Below are 22,177 nucleotides of genomic sequence, written 5' to 3'. Positions count from 1 at the left end.
GATGTAAGCAGAAACTGAGCGTGAGATAATTATTTACGACTAGTGCCTGTTCTTCTTATGATAATCAAATATTATTTCTCTCTTACCGGTTTCTAGGGAAGAGGTAGATAATAATTCCAACCGCTTTTTGGTGTTTTTTAGTTTAAGCAATTATATTGAAAAGTGTTTCTCTCTTTATAAATATCCGGCGCGGAAGTTACAGTATGTGAGTAGGTTATGTATATGGAAGATTTCATAATATTTTTCTAAAATATCAACTATGTCTCTATTATATATAATGTAAAAGTGATTACGATTAAGTGACAAGTGGTGAAATAACTAAAAAAAACTCTACAAAATCAGACCGAGATTCTAATTAGGCTGTTAAAAAGTATATTGCTACATTGGATATCTTTCGATTAAACACCATTTCCTCTAACAATTGACAGTCAAGCCATTAAACTATATTTTAAAGCATAGGCGTAAGCACGGAGGATGCCAGGGGTATCCTCAAAAATAAAAAAATAATAGAAACTAGCATTAAAGTAATAAAATAATGTCCCCGTTTATAAAAAAAGAAGAAATTTATTTTCATTTAAGATGTCTCTCTCTCTCCCTCCCTGAAGCAATTGCTTACGGTGCCATCATGGCTGCCTGGTCCATCTATCCGGGACATTCGGGAGAGTTGGACCACGTCGCCCCAGGAGGGATGGACCATTTGGTACATGTGTGATCGGAAAATTATTGATAATTATTCATTTTTAAAAATGGTACTTCCGTAACCCAATCCATCTAAGGTGTTTTCTTTGTAAGAGTACCGCAATCTGTTTATATAGGATGCGTGTGCGTGTTTGTGTGTGTGCGCACTTGTTTGTGTGTATGTGTAGGTGTGTGTGTGCCTGTGAATGTCTGTATGTGTTTGTGTGTGTGTATTTATGCAACTACTGGCACAGAAGACTGGATTCCATGTACTACATTGGCTACATGATAACTGCACAAAGTATGGTCACAAATGTGACTTGCATGCAGGGAAGGGATCTAAAACTTACAGAAAATTGTGATCCTATATTTTATATTGTCACAAAGATTTATTTAATATGGAAGAAACACCTCAAATATACTAAACTAATAATATAGTGTTTAAAACTAATGTATTGTTCTATTACTTCTTTCACTTTTCGGAGGTCCATCTCTCCCATATAGCATGGTCCATCTAACTCAGGGTGATATGCGATAGATGTACCACTGTCATATTTCTTCTTTATTTTTTTAAAAAAATATGTTTCAGTTCCTTTCACATTTATAATATTATTTATCGTTAGCATATCTCGCCAAAATAATATGGTTAAATTTTCTCACCATTATTGCCATAAATAAGAAAATTATAGCGATTCTTAAAAAGGGTATCCATCTCTTCCGGACTTACCCTATCATTTTGAAGTCTTGAACGAGATGGAGAGTATCGGGTTTTAATCTTGGGTTCGTCCCGATTTTGTAAAATTCTGCCTCGGTCTCAACTCAACGTTACGCTAGTATCACTAGATGTAGAACTGCGTTACTGCAATGTGTAGTATACATGGAGTTTTTATATTACAAAACTTGAGACGATCATTTCTGTTGAGCATATGCCGACAAAATTTTTAATGCCTGTCTGAAGTAGCAAAGATCGATGAACACCAGAAGTTCTTGCAGCTGCCAAATCCAGGCCCGTTTTATGACATTTCACAGTCAGGCTTCTTCACCCATATATTCCGTGTGATCAATACAAGAGGGCATAAAAGAAGTCTCTCGAACGAGTGGGAACATGGATGGAAGAGGGGGGCGAGGAGAATTCCCTCTGCGTTTCTGCACTTCCCACATGCTCCATCATTTTATTATGCAGACTTTCAAAGTCCACACATATGCAAAAATGGTACATTGAAGCCTTTTACCCTCCTCAAATAGGGAATCATTTTTCCTTAGTAAACTCTCAACCGTACCAATGACAGTGAGCATATTCTCTATTGACTTGTGCGAACACTTTTCCAAGGCCTTATAAACCATAGACTATACTATACTCAGTACAAGTAGAACCATCTGGCGAAGGAAGACAACGTACTCGAACAGTGTGGAACTATCGATTAATGAGCATATCGATGTTTTAGATCGGTACTTGAAAAGCAAATAGACATTTTCCATTAATAATAATAATAATAAATAAAGAATAAATAATTATAATTGTTCCGCCTTGTCTTGATTTGTGCAAAGGAAATACTTAGAGAATATTCTAATTTCTTATACATTTACTAAGTACTGGTTTTCGTAAAATTCAAGACAAGAAACAACATTTTAATTCTTACACTAAAAATCTTACTTAAAACTTCAATATTGTAATTGATTTCTGGATTTTTTATTTACATTGAAGTTTAATTATTGCAATCCACGTGATATGCAATGAGATTAACAATAATAGGACCGGAATATCTTCCCCTTGCACTAAAATAACAAACTACCTGTAACGCAGTACATTAACCACAGAAGAAATATTGTACTGTGGAGTTAGAATGAAAAGTCATCGTATGCAAATACAGAGAAAGAACGTAGTCACATAATGTTAAAGTGTAAGAATTTGTAACGTTGACTACATAGCCTAAGATTTTTTTCATTTGATTCGTCAACGTTCATTATTAAAAAACCATATAGGTCCAAAATGTTGCAAATATGTATAGGTTTTCCTTAAAAAATAATAACTATTCACGTATGCAGGCAAAACTATATGTAGGATATAAGGGAGATTTATATTCAAACTAAACTTAAATTTCATTCTACATCAATTTAAATTATACACACACACACACCTTTGCTTAGAGCGAACAAACTCAACCCAACCTGTCTGCTTTGAGACTTCTTAGAAGATGATATTTAATCAGTATAGAAAGTATAAAGGCAAGCTAGTGTAATCTTACAAGATATTCAGTCCACGACACATGTAAAAGTTTTGTAATGAGATGTCTACGTTAAAAACGAATACAAAATTCCTAGCCTATTCTATACTGTGCTTGACTTAAGCCATAATACGTATATCTTTCACAGCACAAAGCTTAATCACAGAACCAACCACCACTGATTTCCTAAACATGCCAAGAATAGCATAAGGGGAATCACAGAAGCTTTAAAATTCTCTACAATGAAGATAAATTCTAGTTCAGAAAGTAAAATACAGATACACTAAATTGAAAGGCACTTCTAACTAAAACTGTATAATTCTAATAACCTTGGTTAGTATTGCCGAAATGCAGTGTCTGAGAAACTTTGTTTTTCTTTCATTTCTAAAAATAAAAAAGACAACCTATTGAAGAAGACTCGTCTATAGAAAGAAATGCTAGCGATGGAGAATTCCTTAGTGAATCTTCGGTTACTCTTCCTCATACTTCGAACGAAGAGTGTAATTATTATTAATGGCCCATCATCAAGTCATCCCGAACATAATGTTGAAGTCTGAAAATGGTAGTTAACTATAGCTACCTAATTTCACTTAATTAATTGAATATCAGAGTTAATGGGGTTAATGTTTATAAATATTAGTATTGTTTTATTTGTATTATAATTTGATGCCTATGACATCATCCCGTGAAGTTAGATGCCCCTCCCCCGCCGGAGAGAAAAGGCTGGATTCTATATTATTAACAGTGGCGGCGATTAACGGGAAGGGGCGTAGGGGGGCAGTTGCTTCTTGCTACTTTTTGCCCTCGCACTAATGCTAAGCCTTGTGTACCAAGATAAAGTAAGCTGTCTTGCCCTCACCCTCCAGTTTTGGTACCCAATCGCCGTTACTGATTTTTGAACAACTAAGGTAAATGCACCAGTGTTTGACCGCTTAGTGACGAAAATCAACGTTTTTATTTTGTATGTTGAACATTTAAATTACCTCAGTGAAAAACAAAATTCCTTCATAGAAATCAAACCTTCCTTTATTTCTTGTTTCATTGCAAATTGTGGCCATAACTTTTGTTTTTCTAACGTGCAGATAATTCACCAGTATTCGACACCCCCACGCTAGTAATCGACTTACCATGTCCCAGTAATCGACACCCTTTCTACTTTCTTGAAAAATAATACAAGCCTTTTAAAAAGTGAAGAAAAGCATTGCTACATGCATGAAGATATAAAATATTGCTTCAAACAGAAAAACATAAATTTTAAGAGCTTTTTAGGTTCTTGTATGCCAGAAACGACATTTTCTAAAACGAAACTCCTAAAATGACAGAAAAAGTTTAAAATATGCATTAAACCCAAAGTAAAATTAAACATTCTTGACTGGGATAGTGTTTTTAAACATATATATAATATATATAATTATAATACACAAATTTCTTCCCTTGTTTCACAACTTAGCGGGTGTATTCCCGTTGAAGCCGTGAAGCTCGAACTTTTCAGACCTGCCGCGAAGTACGAGAAAATCGTCGCTCGAGAACTAATTGTCGTAGAGAGATGAAATTGGTTTTGTTTTCTTTCCTAAAGACAGGGCTTTTAACGGAGGTAAAATTTATACATTGTGCCTCCCATTAATTAATGTTATAAAGGAAGAAGATGAAAATTATTAATTAAAATAAAAGCACCCTGTGCCCCCCTCAATAGATCGAAGTGAGTGAAAAAAATGTAGTATGTAGCGGTGGTACATTTCTACAACCTTGCAAACTTTCTTTGAAATCAGCTTAGTACTTCATGAAAGAGAAAAATAACATTATATAAAGCAGCAGTGTTGCCAGCTTCGGGACAATGTCCAGAATTTCGCTTCTAGTGCCGGCCTTATGGACGCTGGATGCAGGGGTTTATCCAGGAATTTTCCCTTGGGGGGGTGTTGGAAACTTTTGGGGGGGTGTAAGTTTGGGGAAGTTAAGTGCATATTTTGGACCCTTTAAAAAATGTTCGCCCTAAATTAAATTTGTTCATAGATGTTTCCAGAGATTAATCCCCCTCCCTTCCCTTCACTTAACATTTCAGAAGAAAAAAGGATGTCAAATGCAGGAAAAGATGGAAAATAAATTTTTGTGATAATGTTGACATTTCAGTTTAACGTTACGAGTATTGCTTTCCGATAATGTTCAGTACTTGATTTAATGAATCGTTTGACAAAACACAAGAGATGACATTAAAAAACCCAAAATTTTAACATATTGTTACCAGAAATCATTTCATGCAATTCTTAAGCTAGTTATAAAGAAATTAGGAACACTTGCGCAATATTTTTTAACTGTATTTGTATCGTTCTTGCCGTAGATGTAACTCGTAGTTCATCTTGGGGGTGCCCAATTGAAATATCAGTGAGAATGCATTGCATGCGTGTGTGTGTGTGCACTTGTCTGTCTGAAGTAGAAGTAATAAATACAGATATAATATGACTTCAATAAATAACTATACTGCGAGCGAAGCGAGCAAGAAATTTTTTAGAACTATGACTTTGCAAACTGATTATTCATATTATTAATTAAACATAGTGGCAGTATCTCACGATTCTCTTTACAATCTTGCTTTCCTCATTCAGCATCATCTTTACCTCAGCACATGCCTCCTACCACCTCCTGTTCTAGCTTCAGTTAAAAAATATGCATATATATAATTTTAATAGTTCTATATTTCGAGTGAGTTCCAAATTCTGCTGATGTTTTCAAATCTCTGTTTAAATAATGATTCATAAACTGAAATAAAGTAATGAAACTCAATATATTTAGAGCATGGCCTTGAAAACTTTAAAATATAATGGGAAGTTGGGATGCACATTTGATAGATATCTAGTATTGCTTTGGATCGAAATTGGTCAAAGAATTTCATATTGAAGTCTTATACCCTTACAAAACTTTGGAAAATACGCTTGGCGCTGTTGAGAGTTTATCTTTCAAATACTGAATGAGACACTAGGGAATTAGGAGTCATGTGCCTCTTTGCCTTAAAAGAAAACAAAATAATATGTGCAAATAAAAGCATCGCATGTTAACTGCAAAGGAAAGGCAAGGAATTTTGACTTCCAAATTGAGGTAATGCTTTATTTTCAATTATTTAAAAATTGAATAGCATTTATTTCACTTTCCAACACAAAGAGCACAATGAACCAAACAATTTTTCTCTCTCCACGTTTTCCAGCAGGCAGTGGCAAGTGCCGTCGTGCCCCCACTGGTGTGCCTATGGTCAGATATAAATTTGGGACTTAATGTAAATTAATTTTCTTTTATTTAATTCCTTACACTTCCTTTGCTTCCTCTGAAAGTTGGATAAAATTAAAAATGTCATTATATCAGGAAACCGACTAGATATAAATGAGGAAGATACTAAAGCTATATCTTTGCAAGCTGGCAATAACTTTAATTTAATAGGGTGCCAGTAATTTCACAGGGCACTACGACGTTAATGCTTTTCTATTTTTATCTGATTTGCTTGTTCGGCATCAAATTTGTCCTTAGCACCCAGGCAAGCACCCCACGTAGACTCTCTCCCTTTTACAACTCTCTTTCTAATATATAATTTCTTTTACAAAGGTAAGAACTCTTAGAGCACAAAAATGGTCACATACATCAACTATAGACGTGAATGAATCACTTCGGTTCTTCATGAAATACTTGACGTTTTATATCGAATACTCGGGGTCAGTAAATTTTATATTGATACTTTATGAATATCGGTTAGAAGAAATTATACCTACATATAGTGTCGCTGCTTTTCTACTCATCACTTTCGGTTTCTTTCTGTCTGGTTTCATTTTCTCTACTTTCTTCAGCCAGTTTTGCAGTAAAGTTTCAGACAGTGTTACACTGAACAGAACGACAACACACGAACTGAGATGCTACACTGAGACTGACCTAAGGCCTAAAGCATTTGATTGTTCTCTTCTCTACCACTCCAAAATCATTCATCTCGCCCAAGTTACAAAAATAGTGTTGCTAACCATAGAAACAGAATTCACTACAAGGAGTCAAACCCGTATCTTTGAATTGCTGCCCTTACTTTTATCGTACGTACATTTTTCACATGCAAGAATCGAAAGGAAAATGCAACAAAATGTAAATTTCATTGACTCAGGGATTGAATAATTGAATTTACGAATCTGAAACTTATTTAAGAAATATATATTTAGGTATTCAAACGCTGAACTGTCAACAATGTGTGCGGAATGTGCTTCCTGGAAGGAGGGCAAGAAAGTCAGTTTCACATTTTCCAGATGGCAGTGTGTGCCCCTTCCCTAGAGCTGACCGAAGCCTTGTCAAAGGAGCTGGTGTTTTCAGGAAATGGCCATGCGCATTCCAACCTACTTCTTTCAAACTTTGGTTTCAGTTAATCGAAAGGTCCATTGGATTATGCTTCTTGAACTACAAATGGTTCCTTTCTGTTAATGTTAAAGTATTGTCATTCTATTGCTGATATAAAAATCCATATTTACACCCCCCTACAGGGGGGTGTTCCACCTTTCTACTTGGGGGGGGGTGTTAGTCAAAATTTGGGAGGGTGTTGGGGGGGTGTTAGGGGGGTGTGGATAAATCACTGGCTGGATGTACCAAATTTGGAGGGAAGCATGACAAAGGACAACTCTATGAGGATATGTAATTCTCGTGCCCCAAGTTTTGGAAAACACGGAAATTACGGCGTTCGGAAATTTTGCGTAATTGCGGAAAATTTCGAATTTGGGTCTTTGCCCTCGCTTTCCCGCTGGACCCTTAATTGTCGGTTGTTACTTCAAAATTTATTTTTTTACTCATTATTACATTATAATTTAAAAAATTTAAAAAGATGCAGTGGTTGAGCAGTTATAGCATTTTATCTTCATTTTATCCCATCGTAACAAAAGAGAAACAAAGGCGCTTGTTAATAATAGTAACAATGGAAATATTGTTTTGTATTTCGAGTATGTTACCTTCATATGTATACGAAAGATAAAAAACCAGACTGAAATATCATGTGTAGTTTTAAAAAGATGCTGCCGTGCGGTGCTTGTCCAAATATCGACCATCCGGACTCTAAAGGCTTTAGCTTCCACAATACACTCGATGTCCTTAAAATGTACCGAAGGAAAGTTTTCTCATTTTCTGTAAACTCAGTTCTTGACATGTAGTTAAGTACCCTGAGTCAATAAAGAACATCTAAACGCAGGGGCAGCGCCATTGAGGCGCGAAGGGGTGCTGGCGCACCCCTTATTTTTCTTCCGCACCCCCTTCAGCAACCCCTACGTTCAACTAAAAACACTAACCCTTAGAATGTCATATTATGTCATGTCGTCATATTGAGCGCGAATGTTAAGACCAGTGTAGTTTCTTTGTTTCTCTTACATGTTTACCAGTGACGCCTGTTCTGTGCTTTTTATTCAGTTCACACAATGGCCGACAATGCTGTCCCAGGTTGTTCCCGGCGGATACCCTCCCCTGATGATATTCAGCGATGTCTGGATGAGATTGTGATGCGAAGTTCATTTGTGCCTCATAGGATGCTTTGAAGACAATCACACGAAAGTGAAGTTCTGTTGATTTCACGTTATCAAGGATGCAAAAACCATAATATAGCATATGTTTGGATGCCATAATAAACTGAACTTCTCATTTTTTCATATCACATATTTGTTTTTATGATGAGCTGATTTTTACATTTCTTGCTCATATTGTAATTGTTTTTGGTTTGCTGACGAAATTATAAAATTATACCACAAAAAATATAAAAAATTACCTTATTTGGATGAATATGTATCAATGGTTGAATATTTTAAAAAATAAGTGATAATGAAAATTTTTAGAAATTCTTATTATTATGAGATGGCAGCACTGATGGTTGAAGAAAATTTCCTAGTCTTTTGTAAATTATTTTGTAAACTTTAGTATTTTTTATTCAAACACAAAATTGAGGGTCTGAAGATATGTTTGTATGCCAATGTCAACTTTATTTCTTGTATGCTTCATGTCATCTTTCTTTTACCATGAATGGTAAATTTACTATCTCTCGTGATGTTGAAACAGCTTTACGTGTCCGATGTCAATGTAATCGTACTTAATAATAAATAGTAATTGATAAATAATTGGGATGGCAACACTGACGTTTGAAGAAATATACATAACGTTTCTGTACGATAACTTCTATCCCTTAGTATTTTGAATTAGTGTGCAAAATTTCATGTCTATATAGCTAATAGTAACAGAGCAATTAATTTTCACAAAAGGTTCAAAAATCAAATGTTGCCTGCGAACTTCCCAATTATATCCATACGCGCCGAATTAAACCTCTTCTAAATCTGAATCTGAGTCTCATACAACAAATTGTCCTCTGTACTATATCCAGTGCATTACTAATGACACAATTCTGATTTAGCCATTGTTAGTTTTCACAGCATTCCATGAGAAAATTTCTGGAAATGAAGGAAATATAATCGGCGTATTAGACCCTGTTTTCCAGATCTATTTTCAAAAGGAAAAATGTGCGTCTTGTAGGTCGGCAAATACGGCAAGTTAAAACTCGCTCTTTCCTTCTGACAAAAGAGGAGAATCTGGAAACAACAGATAACATGAAGAAAAAACTGTATTAAAAATTAACGTTTTTATTAACTTCCACATAATACAATGACGTTCTTTTACAAAATTCAAGATGCAGAAATTAACATTCGCTAAAAAAATTATCATTAAAAAATTGTATAGTACAAAAATAGATTACATGTAAATGTTCTAATATGAGCATGCATCGATGAGGTATCTGAAACCTGGGAGAAAAGGCTATGAAATTAAAGGTTAACTCTAAACATAGGATTTGGGTTTGGGGATGCACTAACTGGAAAAAATGTGAATGTTGTGACGAAGTCTGTTAAATGGTGTCGAATTTCGATCACAACGTTAAAGGAGGGGAGAGGAAATTAACATAATCGCACCGTGACGTCATATCACATTGAGAAGATTTTGGCAGTAAATGACTGATGCTTGTTTCGTTCACGTCACTTATTCCATGCGAATAAACGAGTGGCATAATTTAGTATTGTTCCTATTCGTCGCTAACCGACTCGAATCCAGCGTTAACCGTTGACTTGCTGAATCTCACAAACACAGCAGTGAGGGAACCAGAAGACGTCAGTGTATAAGCGGTCGCCGCCCCCTTCCAGAGCGACTAGTCTCTTCTGGACATATTGCTGTCTGCAGGAGGATGTATATCCGTTGGGAATTGCACAAAGTCCACTGCACTGGGTAGACCTGGAATCAAAAAAACAATTGTAGTTTTCTATCTGCTATATTTCAGTCGCTTTTCTACACTGCGTTCAGTTTGGCTCGGGGCCGAGATAGCGCGTGACTGCAGACGGCGAGGCATGGGCGCAGATGCCGGCATTTTCGATCTGTAACGTTCCGCTTATTTTTTACGCACATATTTTTAGCATGAAGACAATTATATTTATATTGTATAACAAGTACTAACCTGTTTTATGATAGTTGTTCAAAGAGATGGTCAACATGCATTCACACATTCCCCGGATCTTTTGATGAAATTTTGATTGACATGTGGATGTTTCTCTTCTGTAATTTTTGTAAGTTGTGTTCTTACATCGTCTTTCAGATCATCTATAGTTATGCAATATAAATATAATTGTCTTCATGTTAAAGATATGTGCGTTCAAATAAGCGGAACGTAACAGATCGAAAATGCTGGTATCTGCTCAATGCCTCGCCGTCTGAAGTCACGCGCTATCTCGGCCCCGAGCCAAACTGAACGCACTGTACCTATTGGGTAAATCACGACAATGAGGATAAATATAATCTGGTGAAATATATGATTAATAAATAATAAAGTATTAATTTTAGAGGTGAGCCGATACCAATGTCGATATCAGGTGTATCGGTATCGGAAAGTATCGGTTTGATTTTATTTACCGACAAGGCCGATACTTTTCCAGCGCTTTGACCGTTCGCGGGGTCCGCAAAAATGCCTTGCCTGGAAGTTATGCAAAATTCGAAATTTCCATTGATTTTGTACCAATATTATGTTTTAAAAAACTATATTTTGTGACAACAGGTATTCCGATCCAATTTTTTAATATTTTAACGCAAAACTGTTAAATTGATGCAATGCTTATAGAGTGGACTATTCACCCACTAAAATTAATCAGTACTATGAACAACTTTAATTGTTACAATTTTCAAGCATCGGTATCGGTGGGAATCGGTAAGAGTATCGGTATCGGTGTGGGTATCGGCTCAGCCCTAATTAATGTATTCAAATATATTGTCATCCTTATAGTTTCTTAAAAGCCAAAGTTATGGATCATTTCATTGATCCATTTTTTGATAATTGTTTTAGGCTATCAACGTCCGAGCCTTAGTTGTAAAAGTTGAAATGGAGGAATATTTATATCTCCCTCGGACATCCTAGATGTGGTTACATTTCCATATTGGGTGTGCAAATAATTTAGAACTAAATTATGCAAATAAAACAAAAGTCGGCATCGCTAACAACCGCGCAGAAAACCGTACATTGTTATTACTTACACGCATGTTTCGCTTCGAACGAGCTGTGTGTATCTGTCATCAACTTCATTCAAATTAACGACGTACATCCAGTTCCCTCGGTTGTTTAACGCTGCTCTGGGCATGATGTAATTGGACGTCGTTGGGCACAAAGTGTTCTGATTGGATGCTTGCCTCCGATGTCGGGATTTTTTGGTACTTGTAGATCTTCTATACCTGAAAAGTACAATAATACTTACGTTTCTCAAGTAAACAAATATAGTGTGGAATGTGTGTATAATGTATTTTACCAATAAATATGAGGTAGAAATTAATTTTAAAAATCTCTGCAGTTTGCCAAGATATAGGATAAGAAAAACGTTGATTCTGTAATAAATATTAAAATATATAACGCCTGTTTTTGAAGCAGACGTATAAATCAATCATAACCAATATAATATAATTTATATTAATTTCGAACATTATTGCTTGAATATTATATGTAATAGGTATCTACTTCAGCGTCAAAATAATGGATATACGAGTTAAGGCAATAACTATTTAACATGTAACAAAATTTATAAAGTATTTAAAATAACAATTTAACACAAAACCCTGAAACTCAAACTGTCATATTGAAGGACAAAATAAGGATATCTAATAGTAGTAAGATATTATTAATGTATTGTTTGAAGGGAAAGGTTAAAACTGTGCATGATAAAAAATGTGCAAATAGCTAACAAGCATTGACACTCCAATGCATGATGTTCAAAATCGCCACATTGATGAAGTAGATTATTATTTTATAAATGAAGTAGCAGATTTAAAATAATATGTACTACTCATGGATAGCAATCGCTCACGAAAATGGCATTTTTAATTAGAATATATATACTTTATATTTACCGAAGCAATATATTTTAAAACAAACCGGAATCCCGCATGAGTTTTCGTAATTATTGTAATTTGTTTTGTAATTTCATCGTGCAATATAGCTTTTCAATAACTTCAATATTATACTGTATCTAGTTGCAATTTCTTCCATAATTCATTCTCCCAGCATCGCTAGTAGTCTTAGTACCTACCTATTTTTAAATTGTCTAATATCACATTATAAAAAGTAAACTCATACCTGGAAACTGACTGAAGTCTATTAAAATCTAGTAAGGGATGTTTTCATTGTGCGAATTTTTAGTTCGCAACGGTAATTTCTGTTACTTCGATCGTACAATTTAATTTAACTTAAACCTCTTCCCAAGAATAGAGGAAGTAATTGATTACAAAGAAATATTTCTCAATATCGAAAAATTTCTTGTGAAGTACATGCATAAAAAATTTGTAAATCTTGAATAAATGAATATTAATGAATATACAGATACTTAAGAAATAAACATAATGCAATCGTGTATATATAAAAACTAATAGTGTTAGGGCTGTGAATTTTTATTTACAGCAAACTCGTTCTCGAAGAAATCTTCTTCTACTACATCAGTACTCGAAGTACTGATAATGCTGCAAAATTCCGTATCACTTTTCGTAGTAACGACAACCACTTAAAATGTCATTTCAAGTGTGTAAGGAGAATGTTAATAAGTAAATACTAAATAGGTTGAAAGGCATTGAACACAACATGCAGAAATCTAAAGAAGGTGCCACCATGGTGAATTTTGTGCAGGATTCAGAGAAGAAATCCAGTGAGATGAGAGTAGTAAGAATTTCAACACTCAAAAGTGATTTAATGTATCTACAATACACAGATATATTTAGTTTTATGCCATAGACTGCCCTCCACCAGAAATACCAACCAACAGAAGAGTCTGGATGCATTAACAGCTGTCGTGACCCATTGATAACCCTTAATATAATACAATATAATAACTATAATACACATTTTACCATAACCTAAATTGATTTTACGTATTTCATGACACTTCTACCACAGAGCTTCTACTTATTATTTACACAGATAAATGTATTGCAACGTATTACTATTTTACTATTATATACATCGGGATCAATACATTGTGCAAATTACTCTCAGAACAAAAATTAAAAAAATACAATCTTAAGTACACACGAGTTACAACTAAGATAACATTGAAGAACAGTTTTTTTTTTTTTTACATGAAACCGACTAATCTTTATAGATTTTGATCCCCTGAGCCCGAATCTCCTGTCAGATTTTGTTTAGCAGCCTCAAATTTTGAAATTATCAAGGATGAAATATTTTAGTGCGCATATGACAATGATAATGAACAAAGAGTAACATTTGTGACGAGCAATGTTTTGCAATGAGACAATATGTAATTCAATTTTTTGAACACAGAAGAGAGTAGTACGGTCCTAATTGAAGCAGTGAAAGACATTTAGAATGAAAATCGAGTTCCTTATTTAAAATCTGCTATTAGATCTGATATCGGTATTTTCTGCAAGTTCCTGCAGCTCCATAAACAAGGTCACTCGAAAGAACACAGAACTTCTGATGCAGCACAAACATACGAGTTGTATGTTAATTGTACTTGTAGTTCCGAAGCTCTCAATTTGAATCTGATGATCAAAACAATTATCTAGTAACTCAAAGTGAATTAAAGGGATATTTTGCGTGACTTAAACATCTTCAAGGAACAGGCAAGCTAAACTTTTGGAAATGCGTTCGTACCAACGCCGCTGACAACTACAATTTACTCCTCTCTCCCCCAGCTTCTCGAATATATGAGACACTATGATTTGGAAATAAGACTTATCACACACGACTGACACTTTGTTAAACATTCAATCTTTAAGATTAAAATTAATCCAATACTTTTAAAATTAAAATAAAGATACCATTTCATAATATTAGTTTCCTTAAAATTAATACTACTTATATACTGTACATACCCTTTGCAAAGCTTCCTGATATTGTATTATTTTGATTATGTACGTACATGTACTCACTTTGAAACAATATTCATCTTATTAAAGTTGCTATTCAAATTTTCACACAGAAGCAATTCCATTAACTTAATCTCAGTATTTTTATCTTCAGCGTATTCTTCTTGTTTGAAGAAATGCTCTATTATGTCACAGTCTTCATGTTTTCCAATATACAACCAGAGATTCATGTTTGCATTGTGAGTGCCAACATATTCCAAAACAATACTTGCCTTCACTGAGGTAGTTCATTTATATTCGGCCTCTCAGGTTGGTGATATTTGAACTGAAAACTCCCCAATGCTTATTTAACCATAACCACTATACAAATTTGTTTATAAATCCACCGAGTAAAGCATGCTATTTATAAGTAAATACAATCGTTAAGTGTAGTAACAATTTAGTGAAGTGTAGTAACAATGTCATCATAGAATTATGGCTACGTCTGAAGTAGGAAGACGTTTTGCCATACAGTAACCGGGGTTAGATAGCCATTTCTGCTGTTATTTAAACTACGAGACAAAAATCACCGTTCTTTATGAGTAGATGTCTAAGTATACACGCACATCTGGTGATCTTTGAGTACTGTGCACAACTCCTCTCCATGTTTACCTGATATGAAAATGCTTAATAAACTTGGCGTCGCGATTAGCATAAGGAGTCAGAAAAGCGACACAACGTACGAAAAATACAAAAATACGTTTGCTAGTCTTTCAAACAACATGTTAATGGCAGAAATGTTAACTTCCACTTACGTCCTGATAGCCTAAGGTTTCAAGCCTGAAGACTTCCAAAATTTTTCCACACATGGTTATGGAAACAAGGCTAAATGGTGTTACGGTTATGCAAAATGAAAATGATATATTCTTTGTATTTGCAAATAAACTAAAAAGAATATACTAATAAATGGATGAAACTATTAACATGACAGTCGACAAGCTTAATTCGAAATCAGTTGATACTAGTTATAATCCACGATCTGGTTTCATAAAAGGAGAATGGCCTTCGACAAAGACGGAGATATTTCTGTACATCCTTTTCACTCAAAATAAATTTACGTTCATTAAAAAGGGACAGCATTTTACCCAATTGGTCCAAACATAATCCTTCTTTTAACCTAATTGCAGAAGTAACACATATGTCGTTAGTAGTCCAATTTAAGAGTATTATTCTGTGTTTGCTCTTTGACCAGGTTAGACATTTCAAAGTGAACGATCATTAAAAAACAATTGTGAAAAGTGATTTTCCAAATTACTATTATTATTGTATAGGGAACCGATCCTATGGAGAAGGGGGATTATATTTCCATAGATATCGTGCAACATATAAATATAATGTTCGTTATTTATCATGATTACAGGAATATACGTACCACACCGCCGAGGAACATACACTGTGTAAATCTCTCCTGTACAGTTTTAGTTGTACGCCCTGTAATTCAAATTCATTACGAATTGCATTTACACTATTTGTTCGTTTCAGTACTTCATTATATATATTTTTAGAAAATTAATATCTGCTACTTACCGAGCATAGTGAAAATATGATAATTTTGATATTCCAAACAAGACATGTAAAAGGAAGGGATATCATTCAGATATTCATATAGGGCGTTTTTAAATACAAAACTGTTACTGAATTTCTTTTCAAAAGGGAAATAATTTATATGATTTTCAACAAAAGTTGTGATTGATTCCTGGAACAAACTCTCGGGTGATTCCCTCGCTACCCCAAACGTTTGTCTATTAAACTGCCATTTACTTAAAGTTTGTCCTGAAATTTTGTATGCACATACCTTGAACAATGTAAAAGCCCTCGCAATAGGTTTGGACTCTTCCAGTGACATTCATTTTTTTTGTTCCGCGACAATGCATCTCGGTAGTGTTGACTCGAATGTATAGGGATTACAATATACACAATCGAACAAAACAGGATGTAAAGGAGCGATTACTGGCATCACCATCAAAATCTTTGCGAAGACTTTCCCAAGAAACTAATCTCCCATATTCCACGTGTCAAGAAGCTGCAAAAAAATCAAAACTACACGCTTACCGAGTGTCACATGTTCAAGAATTGCAACCGACAGACCATGCAAAACGTATGCGGTTTTGTTTATGGTTTCAGAATTTTCTTACTCAGAATCCTGGGATTTTAGATCTCACTTGGTTTACGGATGAAGCATGGTTTCATCTGAGTGGCTATATAAACTCTCAAAACACGCGTATATGGGAGAAGAAAATCCTCGTGCAATACATGAACAGCCTTTGCATTCTCAGAAAATTAGAGTGTGGTGTGGTGTGTCTCGTAGGCGAATTATAGGCCCTATTTTTTTTCGAACAAACGGTCAACACGGAAGTCTAGCTGGTAATATTCACTGAGTTTGTCAATCAGTTAACAGATGATGAACTAACTGATGGATATTTCCAACAAGACGACATGTCATACTTCAAATATCAGCATGAGATAAATTAAAAGTTTTCTTGGAGACCGAATTATCTAAAAAAATATCTTAGGCCAACAAGATCTCCCGATCTCACCCACCCTACTTCTTTCTTTGGGGCATATTGAAGGGGAAAGTATACAGAAATAAACCCCGCACAATCGCAGCCCTGCAAGGAGCTATACGCCAAGAGATTGAAGCCATTACCGACGCCACTTTAAGAAAAGTATTGCAGAATTTGCAGAGACGTGTACAAGAGTGCTTGCATGTTGAAGGGGACCATTTTCAGCATCGGATATGAGCAGATCCTGTTTTACATTGTTCAAGGTATGTGCATACAAATTGTCAATACAAACTTTAAGTAAATGGCAGTTTTATAGACAGAAGTTTAGGGCCTCTAGCGAGGGAATCACCCTGTAGTATATACTATTTGTTATCGATGGAAGATAATGATTTGAAGCACACTCTTAAAGCAAGGTAGCTAAGGCAAGTTGCAAATCCAAGAAAATGAGGAAACAATAGAGTCGTGTTTACAAAGAAAAAAGTATTAATAACTTATAAACATATTTTCAAAGAAATCTATTTTGATTGGGAATTCATGTTTCGGTACAAAAATGTTTCTTTGGCAGTTTATACTAACTCTATGGTAAACCTACTAAACACAAAGGTTTATTGCCGTGGCAATACAATCCCTCCACCTATCCATATCTTAGACAACATGAATCCAACCTTGGCCATTTTTCCTAATTTCCTTCAGGTACATCAGAAAACTAACCCATGTTTTCAACAATGTTTCTTGGAGGCACACTGACCAGTGGTTGTTTTCCAGTATTGGGTTGCAGGAATTTCAGTGATTTTCTCATTTTGTTGCTAACAACGGCATATTTTTTTTACGTATGATCAGATGATTTAGAAATGTGGATGTTCATTTTCATTTCTTTATACAAGACATTTGCACATAACGCACTTCAAATACTATTGTTCGATTTAATTAAGAACGCGCATTTTGCTACGTATTTCTTCCACTCCTTGCATTATTTTTGCGAAAGTGGAAAATGACTAATTAAAGTTTTAAGCTGTAGTAATAAATGAATGGATATTGCACTGTATAAATTACGAAGTACAGTACTGGTAATTAATTTGATTGACGAGACATCTTACATGAAATGTACTGAAACGAACAAAAATAATCCTTAACAAATAACAACGTGGTTTGCCATGTCATCTGAAATAAGGTGGGTGGAGCTCATAACTGAATGGCAAGCCTAGATATTGCGATTTAGCTATGATTTCTTTATCTTTCTCTCTTTCAGACCATGTGTGACCATGAAGGACATTTGATTCTTGTTGCGAGCCATCCGACAGCGTTAAAGCATCCAGGACATGGGAATCGGAAGTGCTGCAGAATTTTCTACCTGGCCCACCACATTTCAGATGGCGTAAATTGTGTCGGCAGCGGAGCAGTGTAGAGATAAGGACCAGAGGAGTGGGGGTCAAACCTATATCTTCGATCCGGGTACCCAATGGAAGCGTTGTACAGCGGCTGAGGTCCTGGATAGTACACTGGAACCTTGTTGTAACTGTGGTAGTGGTAATGTGGCTGGACTGGTGGCGGTCTCCTGCGAAAAAAGAGGTAAGTAAATTTCCATTACATTATTATCTGATGCACAAAAACAAGATTTACATATAACTTCCCAATTGAGAAAAATATGAAGTTGTAATGGTAGAACCAGTACATGATCCTTTTCTTTATTAAATGTTCATTAATATTATTTTTATGGGTTGGTGAAGGTAATATTTGTTATTCTGTTTCCAATGTAACTTGCTGTAGGGCTGGAATATGTGTCTGGGAAAGCCAGTTTGCAGAAGGCGGGTAGTTTCAAACACTTGTATCTTCAAACCTGTGAGGGTGGAAAATTCTAGTTTACTAGTCTGTTTTTGAATCGCCTATAGAAAGGGACCCGACTAAACAATGGGGTTGGCATTTTTCATTGCTTGGGACCTTGGAAGTTCTCTCGATGCCGGTAGTGGCTGTGGCTAGTCTAGAAGGCTAGCGGTTACGGGTCAACCATTCTCATGGAGATAGTACTGATGTCTCGGCCAACGTACAAATCTCGTTTGCACCCAAGTTTTAATTTTATATTAAAGAAACGACGTTTTTAGTAGTGGCTGTGGCTAGTGTAGAAGGCTAGCGGTCACTGTGTAACCATATTAAAATAGAGATAGTTCTGATGATCTAGGCCAACGAACGAACACCTCTCTCTCTCTATTTATATATTAAAATATCGCATTTCAACTAATTTGGATCATGTGGAGGGTGTTGCCTTTGTAATTCATCTGTACATATTTAAACAAGGAATAAATAGTGTTCATATATATTTAACGGAACGTCTGGACTATCCTTTATAACAAAAATAAGAAAGAACTGAGTTTCCCCTATATCCATGGTACAGAATAATAACAAGAAACTGTATGGTAGTTATTCTAAGAAGCGTTTTTTCGAATGAACCGTATTGTTAGTTTTTTTATATTTTTGCATCTTATTCGCCTGTGGCAGTAGCGGAACAAGTAACTGGTAGAGCCAAGGTAGGTTACTGTTGAACAGAAGTAAAAAGAAGCAAAACAAAGTCATCACAGTTCTCCATCGCAAAACCATCTTGTGAACCTCTCTAGCTTTGCTGATTTCTTCTTCCGTGGGTTCGTGAATAACTCCATAGTTAGTGACATTATTCCTGTTGAACATTCTGTAAACTCTTAAATTATTCACCAAGTATAGAAAAGGTATATAACAAAAGTTAGGCTTGAATTTTTATTAGTAATAAAGTTGAACTACTACTATCATATTTAAAGACGACGGTCAATTTAAGGTTATAAACTCGTATTTCGTTAAACGCCAAAAATACAGGTACAGGTTATTTTATGAAATTAAAGTTTGTCTGTTCTTATATTGTTTCACACAAACGTAAGCGTTTCGCGTAAAGAGGCATTTGACACTACAGACTTAAGGATCGATATTTTTTGCGTTAATAAGTTAGACTATTGTAGTAGATGCATTATTAAGAGTAGTCTATCTTCTAAAGAAAAAGTAGAAATATGAAATATGTGAAAAATACGTTTTCAGCTATAGAAAATAAATTGTTCTGTATGGTTGAATGCATCTCTTTATGTATTCATTTTATTACACATAAAAGTTGTATTTATTTTTCTTTGTAAGGTGGTTGATCAATGCTTTCGAAGTGATAACTTTAAACAACACTGTTTTCTACACTTGTTGTGTTTTCATTTGCTCAAGTGCAGTTTTAATTCAACTTTGAACACATATTTGTTTTTGAATATTGAAATAGTTTTACTTTACGTAACGTTTACTATTGTCATTTCGTTAACTTCCAAAATAAATTAAGAACTTTTTGAGTAGGCCAATAGAGTAATTGATTTTAAGAAAATATTTGTTTAGTCCAACTTTTCAGATTACGTACTAGGATGAAGCATATATTTGTGGTTATTCGTATATTATATTATTTTCCCTCTTTAAGAATTATATTTTTGTGAAAATTAAAATATAAGTACCACTATCTTTCCTCATTTACATAAACCACACTGAACATTCACACGAAACGACTGCTCCTGCCATTATATGCTCAACGCGTATTAGATATAGTTTATATGCCGTATACTTTTAAAATGTATTAGCCTCAAAGTAGGTTATAGGATAATAACGGGAAACCTCAGCTTGCCACGTGCCAGTTTCAAGTCTCAGGATAATTTTAGGCAATGCTTTTCCTGAAACTAAGATAGAAGGATTAATAGAGGAAGAAAATAAATAGAGAAAAGAGATAGACTGTGCTGTGTTCTTCGATGCACAGGATACCAGGCGCCTGTCTGGAATTAATGAGAATACAGAACTAGCAGCTCTTCATCTTGATTATTTATGCACATAAATGCCCAGACAGGGTTCCTGTTTTACTCAGAAGATGCAGAGGGTATATGGCCAGGATAGCCTGATGAAGTAAATTCAATGGACTGCAGCATACGCCTGCAACTTAAGCAACCGGAAGATATTAACGAAGTCGGAATTGTAGCTTTTCTTTGTTGTTGTTGTTGATTTGGTTTATTTTACTTCGCTTTATGACGCTTTTGCCTAATCGCGAAGATGAGAATGAGTGACGATATGAAATCGACGAAGGGACATTGGCAAGAACGTAGCGCATTGTGCTAATCACAAAGGTCGGATGTAGCTTTTCTGACGACGTGATTCGAACAATTGTTCTCGGGTTACCAACCAGGTTAAGTCGGTGTTAGCGTCCAACTTTTCGAGCGCATACATTGCTCTCATCATCATACATTACCTGATGATTAGAACAATGTATGTTCTCGAAATATTAGGCGCTAACACCGACTTAACCTGGTTGGTAATCCGAGAACATATTAGGCCTCTCCGATGGCGCAGTGGTAGCGTCATCGCCTTGTAATCGAGGAGTCCCGGGTTCGATACCCGGTGGAGGCACATGGCATAGTGGTTCGGATCTTACTTTAAACTGTAGGTTCAATCCCGATTAGCCTTTCTGTGCATAAAGTGAACTTAAAGCAACAATTCAATGAATCAAACCGAGAACAAATGTTCGAATTTTCGATTATGTTCTTTAGGAATGTGCAACCTCATTTCTCAAACCAGAATTCAAAAGGAAATGCTTTCTTCTTCAACACCGAGGATTATCAACACCCATAAACACATTCACTCACACATGTATTGAATACACTTTTAATACGTACGCAACTTAGTGTTAACGTGTTGCATATGTATTTTCTTATTTTGTGTCGCTCCATATTGCATATATGTAAAACACAGGCACGTATCCAGAGGGGGGCTTAGGGGGCTCGAGCCCCCCCCCGAAAGTTTTAGGTTTACACTAGATAAAATGAGTTTTTTTTGTTTCTTGTGGTGTGAAATAAAATAATGTGACAATAATTTAAGGAGAGAAATAATTATCGAGGCAAGACGGAGAATGTTCTGTAACCGTGTTATTGATAATAGCACGTATCCAAGATGGGGCACAGGGGGCTCGACATCTCCCCAGGAAATGTTTCAGTTTACGTTAGATAAAATTAGGTTTTTGGCTTCTTGAATAATGTGAAAATAATGTAAGGAGAGAAATAATTATCGAGGCAAGACGGAGCATGTTTTATACTCCTGTTATTGTTAATAGCACGTATCCAAGGTGGGGATGAGGTGGCTCGAGACCCCCTCAGGAAATTTTTCAATTTACACTAGATAAAATTAGATTTTTGGCGTCTTGAATAATGTGAAGATAATAAATTTATAAATCTGAGATAAATAATTATCGAGACAAAACGGAGAGTGTTCTATAAACTTATTATTGTCAATAGCACGTATCCAAGGTGGGAATCAGGAGGC

At 35.2% G+C, this 22,177-nt stretch overlaps 1 protein-coding gene across 1 annotated transcript in view; it reads right to left on the bottom strand.

Moving 5' to 3' along the window:
* Positions 1-9,523: 9,523 nt before the first annotated feature.
* Positions 9,524-22,177, bottom strand: part of LOC145991623 (protein spaetzle 5-like) — a 154,738-nt gene continuing 142,084 nt past the window's right edge. The window contains exons 4-6 of the mRNA XM_083127688.1: positions 18,264-18,383; positions 11,454-11,648; positions 9,524-10,166 (exon numbers count right to left, since the gene is read on the bottom strand). Coding sequence (XP_082983814.1) covers positions 9,992-10,166; positions 11,454-11,648; positions 18,264-18,383 — 490 coding nt within the window. The 3' untranslated portion in view covers positions 9,524-9,991. The remainder of the gene's footprint in view (positions 10,167-11,453; positions 11,649-18,263; positions 18,384-22,177) is intronic.

This window comes from Lepisma saccharinum, chromosome 1 (genome assembly GCF_977018435.1).
Source record: "Lepisma saccharinum chromosome 1, izLepSacc3.1, whole genome shotgun sequence".
Lineage (NCBI taxonomy): Eukaryota > Metazoa > Arthropoda > Insecta > Zygentoma > Lepismatidae > Lepisma > Lepisma saccharinum.
The sequence above is the reverse complement of the archived record's forward strand: the minus strand, read 5'-3'. Positions and strand labels throughout refer to the sequence as shown.